At 38.1% G+C, this 11,110-nt stretch overlaps 1 protein-coding gene across 2 annotated transcripts; it reads left to right on the top strand.

Moving 5' to 3' along the window:
• Positions 1 to 295: 295 nt before the first annotated feature.
• On the top strand, positions 296 to 10,645 carry LOC148028469 (agamous-like MADS-box protein AGL3). Of its 2 annotated transcripts, XM_087689061.1 has the most exons (7): positions 296 to 696; positions 2,018 to 2,077; positions 2,162 to 2,228; positions 2,348 to 2,406; positions 3,501 to 3,600; positions 3,676 to 3,761; positions 10,299 to 10,645. In XM_087689061.1, the coding sequence occupies exons 1-7, from the start codon at positions 512 to 514 to the stop codon at positions 10,444 to 10,446; spliced, it is 705 nt and encodes a 234-aa protein (XP_087545187.1). In that variant the 5' UTR covers positions 296 to 511; the 3' UTR covers positions 10,447 to 10,645. The 2 variants fall into 2 exon arrangements, with proteins under 2 accessions (XP_087545187.1, XP_087545188.1); XM_087689062.1 differs by lacking the exon at positions 2,162 to 2,228.
• Positions 10,646 to 11,110: the final 465 nt, after the last annotated feature.

The raw sequence follows: 11,110 nt of genomic DNA, 5'->3' as shown, positions 1-11,110 counted from the left end.
CACGGTAGCACAACACCCCACTCACCTCTCGCCCCATGAAAAAGACTACCTATCCCCCTCACTCTCACTGTTTGCACTCACCATCCCCGCTCACCTATTCGTGGTGGGAGTCCCCAGCCACTTAACCATACCCAAGCGACACGCACTAGGGCCCCATGCTGCAACGCGCCCAAGGAGAGCCAAGCCTCAAGTAGAAGGTACCCCCACTATAGGTACAAAGGGACACTTATGATAAAGTAAAGGACTGACTACACGGGTAAGCATGAAGGAGATCGTTCTGCAGTGAGCAGTAAATCCCGTGAGATGAAATTTAGCAAAGTTTCAGAACTTTTAAAATTTCTGCAAAGGTTCGGAAATGCACGAAGTATGATTATTAAGATGCTCTATTTTTGGCCCTAAAAGTTCTCTTGTGCCTTCCGAAAAGGGCCGGGTGAGAAGGCACTCTTTCTTCCTAAGAATCCCCCTTTCTCCTCGCGACCAATTGAGAGAGAAAGATAGATGATTGATAATCATGGGGAAGAAGCCCATTCCCATCGAGAAGATCCACAAGGAATCGAGCCGTCGTGTTACTTTCAACAAGAGGAAGAACGGCCTCCTCAAGAAAGCCTACGAGCTCTCTGTGCTTTGCGACATCGACATGGCTCTCATCCTCTTTTCCCCTACAGGAGACCTTACCTACTTCTCCGGCAGGCAAAGGTACATTCATAGTCTGTCTAATCAATCACATACGCTAAAATTTTCTTGGATATTCAAGAGAGCAATTGGATATACGAAGAAAAGAAGACTAGACATGGCTCCTAACAGAAAAGATTAATCACTGTCCAGAACCGATCGAATAGTGTCATGGATTGTGATACATGAGCGTTGTCAAGTTTTTGAAACCAAATACCTTGAAACAAAAGGGCCACAATAGCGGTTTCTGACATTTTCCCATGTGACAAAAGGGGATATTTTCTCTTGCTTTCCCTTTATATTGCTCCACGCCATGGGCTTCTTGCTTTAAGTTAAACTAAAGTCCTAACCAAGCACGTTTGGAGACACGTCCCACTATCCTAACCACACCTAGCTAAGTATGAGGTCCAACCCCTTTGCAAAAGCTCATGATGTTGTCAGAATCCACAATTTGGAAATTATAGCGAAAATTTGTCCAAAACTTATAGTGTAAGTACATAAAGCATCATGCATCAACGTTATTATGCTGTTAATGCTTGTATTATATCATAAATGTATCATCAAAAGCACCACTCAAACAAGAAGCTCATGATGTTGTCAGAATCCACAATTTGGAAATTTGTCCAAAATTTCTTGTGTAAGTACATAAAGCATCATGCATCAACATTATTGTGTTGTTAATGCTTGTATTATATCATAAATGTATCCTCAAAAGCACCACTCAAGCAACAAGCCCATACCATAATATTTCACACACCACATTCTATTTGTAACATAGTTTTTAGGCACGGTAGCTAGATATTAGTAACTCAACTCAATGACATTCAAATACTTTTAGACCATGAAGATATTAGTTCAACTTAGACAAAATTAGCTAATTTGGGTAAACAGATGCTACAATGCATGTACTATTCGGATGAAGAATACAAAACTTCACTACTCTTGTCCATTTTTAAACGAGCTTTATTGCCAATAGCCACATTTATTTTTTAGCCAACATGCATGAGAAAGGATTCTAAAGTATGTGGAAAGTGCCAAAATCTCTATAACTAATTTTCAAAATTTTGTTTAGTGTGTTGAAGTAGTGCATTAGATTTTACCATGAAAAACAATAGTGAATGGACACGTTGCAACCTCCTTTTGCCCACTCACATATATTAAGCATGTACTTGATTGCATCAAATTTTGCCATTAAAAACAATAGTGAATGGAGACATTGTAGCCTCCTTTTACCTACTCACATATATTCACATGTACTTGATCGTGGCATGCAAATCTAAGTAATTTCTTTTAGTATCTTACAATTTTAGTGATAAGTATCTTATCGTTTTATGATACGTTGCAGCCCTGTAGAAGATGTCCTTGTGAAATTTGCAAGCTTACCAAAGCAAGAGCGCGACAAAAAGTAAGCATGGTTTTGAATTTCTTTATTTGAAACTTCGTGTAGACTTTGTATTGGTCTTGTTGCAAGTTTCTTTTGGTTCTACAGTCAGTCTCAAAAGTTATCAAATGAAGTTGAGATAAACAACTTGCCAAGGAAGATAGAACAAGAAGAGGTAAATGGAAGCTAATAAAAGTGCTTCATTAAATCTCTTTCTATTTGCTTCATCAATCATACAAATATCAAAGCCTATACAAAAGTTTAACCACTCATATCTCTTGTTCTTTTGATTAGATTCTTCTAGCAGCAGCTCACAAACTAAGCTACCAACTCCGTGACCCACAAACTGAGAGGTATATTCATGACTAGATCCTAGTTATCTACTCGCACATTGAATTATAGTTAGATTGTTTAAATATCAAATGATGTCTTACTAATGGTCTTGGGTCTTAAACACACATGATGCTGGATAAAAACCAATACATCCTTTTTTGATGCAAGATACCTATTGGTAAGAATAGATCTCATTTTGTGCCGCTTCTTGGCATTTCATGTCTTATTGGTCACAATATTGTGCTTAGAGAAGTGTTACAAATTTCTCTAGGAGCTACAATTCCATGAACAAGAATTACGACGAATCATTCATAAAGCCGAGTGTTGCTTGAGGTATATGTTTTTGCTCTAATGTTTGAAGGATTATAAGCCTAACATTGCAAAATAAAGGTTTAAAGACTTAATGGATCATTTTATAAAATTATATTTGTCTAGGATCGTAGTACTTAGTCAAATTGTTGGATAGTTGCACATGGCGCTTGTGTGTGTGTGTGTGTGTGTGTGTGTGTGTGTGTGTGTGTGTGTGTGTGTGTGTGTGTGTGTGTGTGTGTGTGTGTGTGTGTGTGTGTGTGTGTGTGTGTGTGTGTGTGTGTGTGTGTGTGTGTGTGTGTGTGTGTGTGTGTGTGTGTGTGTGTGTGTGTGTGTGTGTGTGTGTGTGTGTGTGTGTGTGTGTGTGTGTGTGTGTGTGTGTGTGTGTGTGTGTGTGTGTGTGTGTGTGTGTGTGTGTGTGTGTGTGCGCGCCCATATGCATATGTATACATATAAATATTATGTTTGTTTGTCCATATGCATCTGTACACACTAATATATGTTTGTTTGCCCATATGCATCTGTATACATATAAATATTATGTTTGTTTGTCCATATGCATCTCTACACACACACACACACACAGAGTGTGTGTGTGATGTATGACCCTTGTAAAATGCACTTGAAATATATGTTTTTCTAGTTATACTTCGGAATCCATCATTCCACTTGGCCTCCATATAAGGATCAATCCATCCATGAATATAAGAGTTACTTTGATGATTGCTTTATGCTTGCTTCTTCATTGTCAAATTTTGGAAAACTTGCACATATTATGCTCTTAACATGGTCAAACTATTTGTAGTGTGTGGGAAGGGCATCCAAACAAATCATTCTCATTACAACAACTTATATTTTTGGAACGATATATACATGCAAAACTACAAGCAATTCAAGCTTGGAAGGTAATCCATAAATTGTTTATCAAAATTTTATTATATGATTTGTGTAGTAAGTAATGATATTTGCATGAACTTCAGGTTAAGACAATGCTGGATCAAATAGATTCAGGGCAAATCTTTAGTTCATGGACTAACTTGGAAAATCATCCAATGAAAGAAGAAAGGTACGACTTAGTTAGCTATATTTTATAAGCATACACTAAGCTATCAAGATGACTATTTAGTTCTTTTCTTGGCTAAGCCAAACACGTATTATAGTAGTAGATGATAAGAAAGTTGAACTTTAACATAAACACAACTAAATAAAATCAATATTCCAATAGATTTGAAACATATATATGATATGTTTCATTCTCTCAATGAAAGTAAGAGAAAATAGTCCTTTTTAGCCAAAGGTCCAACACTTGTTATAGGTATTCATACAAAAGTTACACAGTAGTATTCTACTTAATAGTAACCCCTGAATGAACATGTGACTTGAACTCACTAATAGTATGATTTCAAAGCAAAAGTATAAATGAATCTTATAGCCAATATTGCTTTGAATCATGAGAAACTAATTTTCTAGAATCATTATCCCTTACCCAATCTAAATCATAGTGTGTGCCCTACTTCAGCACATCCCCCTCATGTACCAAAATCACCAAGCAGAGCTTAATACCAATTGTCCAGTCATAGTCAACACCATAGTAACATGGAACTAGTGTGTCAAAAGAGATTACAGCCACAGCTCTCCATCACCACCACAAGGGGGCTCTAGTGTAGCCCCACACACACACATGGTTGATGCATTCTTGTGCTAATTTGCTTCATTCTCAACATAGAGTTGGCACTTAGGGATAGAGTAACAGCCGTTGAGGCATCTTGTTTGGCCTACAAATTGGTTGGAAATTTCTTATCCATTCATATTCTCAAGGAATCCATCTAATCAACTATTACTGACACCCTAGCCACGGTCACATGAGTGGTACCCTTGTGGAATAGTTGCTTCTTCATGCCATACCTTCCTGACATTGATAGCACATTCCCCCATGAGAGAGAAATTTTGTAGATGTAGTCTCAGAAGGCCCACACAAATACCCATATATTCACATTATCATTCCAACGGAGTCCTTTATGTCCTTCCTTGAGGAATCTCCCTCGACCATCAAGTTTCCCTTTATCCATGGGGGTTTTCCCACCCAACTTGTCACACACATAAGACTCCCAACCCAGTGCTTCACTTGCAAGATGATTGGACATGTTATAAGCAGAGTGCCCCAAGACTCGATAGCACTAGACCTCATTCAAAGATAAGGGAGGTGCTACACCTAGGACATGAAGGAGGAATGATGCAGAGCGCCAGAGCTAGTGCAATGCTAGATAAAGTAGGAGATAGCACCGATGATATAGCGAGAGTGTGTAGATGAGGGATAGGGGTACAAGCAGAGAGGCCTAAAGCTGATACACGCAAATTGACCATGGAAAGTGGTTAAGATCCTTTCACCACCAATCCATATGGTGCCATCTCAATCTCCTACAGCTTCCACAACCACTCTCTTGGTTACTAAAAAGCTAGAGATTCCACATCCCTTCATTTATAGAGCAACACCATAGATAGATGTGACAAGTCCAAAGAGGTAGTGACACCATCCTAATCAAGGTGATGTAGCAAGTTGCGCATGCACCATCATCTCCCAGACTCTCAACTCACTAGATGAAGATCTTAGAGCTAATTCCATATCAAGTACTTAACATCTAAAAGATTGGGGAGGTTGAGGAGGCACACGAGAGTGACCAGGAGGTAGAGGACTTGGACACATACTTGAGTACTTCCCCCCATTACACTCTACAACAGAGCTAGCAAAGAGGACAATGAGAGGGTGTATTCTAGGAGACAATAGAGACATGCATGGGTGGTAGAGCCATGCTAGTTTGGGAGGGTGAGATGCACTCCATGAGGATATGGAATGTATGAGGCTTCAGAGGATGACACTTCAAGCATGGCCAAAGCCTCATGAGTCGATATTTGCACAGAGCATTAGTGGGAGGATCGATTGATTTTCTCATGTTGCATGAGCACCATCCTTGGGTAGAGAGGCTATCTCAATGATGTAGGAAGATACTGCTAGGTCAAAGTCACACTTATTGGATAACAGCCATGGGAGATATAGATATATACGCTAGAGTATGCATATGCATTGAGAGTAGTGGATCCATTCAGTATAAGACTAGGGTATTGTGATTCCAAGGAGAGGTATTGTGATTTCAAGGAGAGGTATGTGGCTCTTAATGAGAGTGGAGGAGTCTCGTTGCTCTCTATAGATCATTTATGCCTCGAATGGCCAAGAAGATAGGATATAATTTTGGCCTACCCTTAGTTAGTCTCCATTACATCATTGGATAGTAGGGGGGAACTTTACTATGGTGGAATCCCTTGAGGAGCCAGATATGCTAAAACTATTAAAGGAGGAGAGTAAGCTACTTTGGAGGAGCTCTTATTCTAGATGAGAGGCAAGGACCCATGGTTCACAATAGAGTTTGTCCAGTCCATAGACTTGCTCTAGTTTTCTAGGAGATATAAGAGAGTAGGAGATCAACCAATTTTATATTGATGATTGGTCTTCCCATAGGGGTGGCAATAGTGTCAATATTCTATAGCACTTCTTTAATGGGAACATCATATTGGGGAATATGGGAATTTCCGATAAATTTAGGACACGTGGTCAAATCTTTGGATTTGTCATAACTTGAATACTATAACTCCAAATTGAGCGGTCTATAGCTCAACAGATTCCATTTTTCAGGCACTTTCCAATGATAGGTTACATCATATAGTTTTGAGAAACTTATGGGCATGATGTCCGGGTACCACCTTTTTAGTATTCAAAAAATGGAAACTCACTAATATTGTGTTTGGGGACAATCTCAGAGAGTTAGTCACAAAGATTTAGAGATCTTGACCCTTCTCGATTGGATGCACACTTAGCGACTTGGATGAGAGCCTATGGGAGATTAGTTTCTTCTTCAAGGACGATGCCGTGAGGAGGACAAAATGTCTTTTAAAGAAGGAGAGATATACTAGATCATGATTGGTTGCCCTATAGAGAGGAGCTGAGAGAAAGCTTGGATGCAAATGGATAATTGAGAGGTTGCACATTCCCAAAGTAGAGATTGATTATATAAAGGAGGCCAGATCAGAGTATAGGTTTCATGCGAGAGTCTCCTTCTGGACTTAATCTAGTAACGTGATCAACGGTTTTTTTTTAAAACGCCACAAGGCTAAAACACTCTAGATAGAGTGTTAAGAGACTCAAGAGAGTAGATGGATCCATTGCACATGGCCCATTCAAAGGTGAGACATGTCACTACACAATAGTACAAGGCTTTGTTTGTGTCCACTGCTAGGCCCCAAGGCTATGAGAGGAATAGAGAGACAATATGGAAAAGCACAAAAAAGGTGATTACAAATAAGCTGAGCCAATATCTAATGGCCCATTTTGTAGAGGAAAAGTTGTAGAAGGCACTTCTAACATTGTCCTCAAGCAAGTATCCCTTTTGTTGAGCTGTTGGGATCTCATCAATGCAAGCCTCCTCTTAGTTTTCCAAGAATTATGGTATCAGGGGTATAATACCAAAGAGACTTTTCGAGGGATTGATTCACCATTTTCCCAAAGGAAGTGGAGACAAACAAGAGATCACATAGTGGAGACCAATCACTTTGCTTGGAATCACCTATAAGATCCTTGAAAAGGTGATCAATCTTAGACTAGTCCCATTGATACTAGGTATTATACACCCCACACAAATAGGTTTTATCTAAGAGTGCAACATCTTCGACAACATCTTTATTTTTTGGGAGTCCACATGTTTAGCTCAATCTAGGAACCAAGATGTTATTGTGCTCCTTCTTGACTTTGAGAAGGCATATGATTATGTTGACTTGGAGTTCTTAGATAGCACAATGCTCAAGATGGGATTTCTAGAGCAATTATGGGTTAAAGGAATAGCAGCTCTTTACTTCTCAAAAAATAACCAAGTTATGACCAGTGGTGTGTGAGAAGATAAATTTAACATTTAGAGATTAGTTAAATAGGGTTATCCACTAGTCCCCCTTCTTGTTCTTATTTGTAACAAAGGCCTCGAGCTCCTTCTTTACAGACAAATTCATCATTTAAATATTAGTTAGATGGGATTATCCATGTGACCTCTTCTTGTTCTTATTTGTAGCAAAGGTCGTGAGCTCGTTCTTTAGAGCCATATCAAAGGTATTAGGTTACCCATACTTTGAGGTTAAGGAGCTTCTTGATGTGGAATCTATGGATGACACAACATTCTATCTAGACAAGGATGAGAGTAACTTTAGGGCCTTTGTAACTACCATTAAGATATTTTGTAGGGCAGTAGGTACCTTAGATAATTGACACAAGTCATGCGGATTTGTAGAACACAAGTCATGCGGATTTAATTAGGGAGAGATTACACTTGAGAGAGAGGGGAATGGGTTTTAATTTTAAAAAAAGAGGTTTGAAAAAGGGGGGCTAGGTTCAAGAAGCCCTCTAGAGGTTCAGGATTTTCTGAACCTACATACAAAATAATATAGTAGTAAGATTTGTCTAAAACATATTCCTTTATAAGTCTTATAATATTTTGTATGAGGTATCTATGTTTTAATGATCTTTAAGCTCTATCTTTCTTATGCACCACCTTCTCTATTGCTCCCTTCTAGACAAAGCAATAGTATTCTCAAAAAAGGTTATCTAGTCTTTTTTTTTTAGTATCTATATTCTATGAGCTTCTAGAGTTAAGACCTTGATGATACAATTTCCAAATGTCTTCATATTTTCATATTTTTATAAGTATATCTCTTTAGTGAAGAGAAATTATCATCTCAATCAATTTTAGTTTAAAAGCTAGTTATAAATTGTCTTCGAAAATAGTGATCAATTTTAGTGCCTTTCTCAACAGTTAATGAAAAAGGAAGAAGTATTTTTAGTTCATATTAGAACACTGTCTCAAAGAGCATCCCAAAAGGCCTTTTTGTCAAGAAGCTTTTTCAAAATAGTTATAAGATTTCCTCATAAATAGATTTGTTACAAGCCTCCTCACCATGTCATTATCTAATCATAAAACCGGGATTAATTTTTAAAGGGATGATTCTTTTAAGGTGATATCTTAGTAAGAATTAACCCAACACATTGAATGAGGCCTTTTAGTGTTTTTCTAAAGGTGGTGTCTTAATAAGAATTAACCCAATTGGATATATTTTTCCTATATATAATTCTCTCTCTTCTCCTCTCTCTCTCTTGCCCCCTTTTCTTCTCCTCCCCTGTCTCCTAATTTTCCTTTTTTTCTTCTCTCCCTCTCTTTTAAATTGTATCTCTCTCTCTCTCTCTCTCTCTCTCTCTCTCTCTCTCTCTCTCTCTCTCTCTCTCTCCAAAAATATATAAATTTAAAAAAATGCTTTTCTCTTTTCTCTTTTCCCCCATCTCTCTTTCTCTTTTCCTCCTCCTCCTCCTCCTCCTCCTCCTCTCTCTCTCTCTCTCTCTCTCTCTCTCTCTCTCTCTCTCTCTCTCTCTCTCTCTCTCTCTCTCTCTCTCTCTCTCTCTCTCTCTCTCTCTCTCTGCTTTTCTTCTCTCTCTTTTCCCTCTCTCCTCTCTTTTCCTTCTCTCTCCCTCTTCTCTTTTTTCCTTTTTTCTCTTCTTCTCTCTCTTCATTCTCTTTTATTTTAAAAAAATCTCTTTTCTAAAATTTTATATTTTCTCTCTCTATAATTCTCTCTCTTCTTCGTCTTCTTTTCTCATTCTCTTTTTCTTCTCTCTATCTCTCTCCCCCTTTTCTTCTCCACCCTCTTTTCCTTTTTTATTTTCCTATCTATATCTCTCTTAAACACATGAGAGAGAGGGGGGAAAGGGAATTTAATTAAAAAGGGGAGGGGGAAAAGAAATAGATGGATTATGCATGAGAGAGAGAGAGAGAGAGAGAGAGAGAGAGAGAGAGAGAGAGAGAGAGAGAGAGAGAGAGAGAGAGAGAGAGAGAGAGAGAGAGAGAGAGAGAGAGAGAGAGAGAGAGAGAGCCTAGGCCCTACAATGTGAGGGGGGGAGAGAGAGAGAGGAGGGGCTTTTAATTAAAAATGGGAGGGGGAAGAGAAAAAGAGAGATTACACTTGAGAGAAAGGGGAGGGAAGGTGGTTTTAATTTTTGAAAGGGAGGTTTGGAAAGCCCTGAGGTTTAGGGCTTTCAGAACCTACAACCAAAATAATATAGTAATAAGATTAAATCAAAATAATATAGCTAGTCAATATGGATATCTACACAGGGCTATTAATATTTATAGTAGGCAATTAAATTAAAGCTTGAGGGAGTCTAAAATGCCCAAAAAATCTCAAAATGGGAGTTGTGAGCTTTAATTGTTAACCTCCCCATGTTATGGGGACATTCACAAATACAACAATTTAGAGCACTCTTCTTTTATGGTGCATCACAACCCTCAAAAGTAGTAATTTTTCTTCAAGGTTAATAACTTGTGATACACCCATTTTCAAATACAATAGTTCTAAAGATGCACCTTCAAGAAATCCAAATTGTCTAGTTAATAAAGCAACACATCAATATATATGTGTAATATTGTGGTGATATTAATATCATATTTATTTTTTGTATGGTTGAGAGAGAGAGACAGAGAGAGAGAGAGAGAGATGCTAATCTTTTCTACTATTTTAGGGACATGTCTATGGACATACTAGAAATGTTTGCAGATATAGAGTGTGATGAAACAAGTTCCCTTGAAGACCAATCAAAATCAAATCAAATCGAAACAGATGGAGTCCTTGAAGAATTTGATACACAATCATGTGTTGACAATGATTAAATTAGCATAGACACAAGGGTCTCTTTCTAGAATAATAGTGAATGAAAACTTTCTATGTTTGATAACAATAGATATTGACCTTTGACTAATGATAAACCAACATGTGGAGGCCATTCCAATATATAAAGACCTTTAGGTATTTCAACCTTATTGTATATACCAAGCGCTCATTTATGTATGAAACTACATAGATCATAACTTTATACCAAAAATTTTCCAACTATAGAGTTCATATTTGTGTGTGTGTGTGTGTGTGTGTGTGTGTGTGTGTGTGTGTGAGGGGTGAGAGAGAAGATAGAGAAAAGGAAAGAAGTTAAACTTTTCAGTTGTTTTAGGAACATGTCTATGGACATACTCGAGGGTTTAGGGTTTAGGGTCTAGGATCTAGGGGTTTAGGATTTAGGGGTTAGGATTTAGGGTTTAGGATTTAGGAGTTAGAGATTAGGGATTTAGGGGTTTAGGGTTTAGGGATTAGGGGTTAGGGGTTAGGTTCAGGGTTTGGGGTTTCAGGTTTAGGGTTTAGGATTTAGGATGAAATCGATATTAGAGCCAGTAGCTTTTCGAGTTCTAGTGTGTCTTTGCTTGCAATTCGAGATCTTCAAAGGACGTTATTGTTGTGTTTGTCGTTTAGGGTTTAGGGTTTAGGGTTTAGAGTGTGTGTTCA

The sequence above is a fragment of the Lygodium microphyllum genome, chromosome 12 (assembly GCF_053477565.2).
Source record: "Lygodium microphyllum isolate KBCC chromosome 12, Lygodium_microphyllum_v1.1.10, whole genome shotgun sequence".
Taxonomy (NCBI): domain Eukaryota; kingdom Viridiplantae; phylum Streptophyta; class Polypodiopsida; order Schizaeales; family Lygodiaceae; genus Lygodium; species Lygodium microphyllum.
Note: the sequence above shows the minus strand (reverse complement) of the source record. Positions and strands in the feature narration are given on the sequence as shown.

Excerpts from the sequence above, each read along its gene's own strand:
- LOC148028469 (XM_087689061.1), top strand. The coding sequence starts at position 512 with ATGGGGAAGAAGCCCATTCCCATCGAGAAGATCCACAAGGAATCGAGC. Across the intron at positions 697-2,017 it reads TACTTCTCCGGCAGGCAAAG|CCCTGTAGAAGATGTCCTTG; the intron begins GTACATTCATAG and ends GATACGTTGCAG. Across the intron at positions 3,601-3,675 it reads AAGCAATTCAAGCTTGGAAG|GTTAAGACAATGCTGGATCA; the intron begins GTAATCCATAAA and ends CATGAACTTCAG.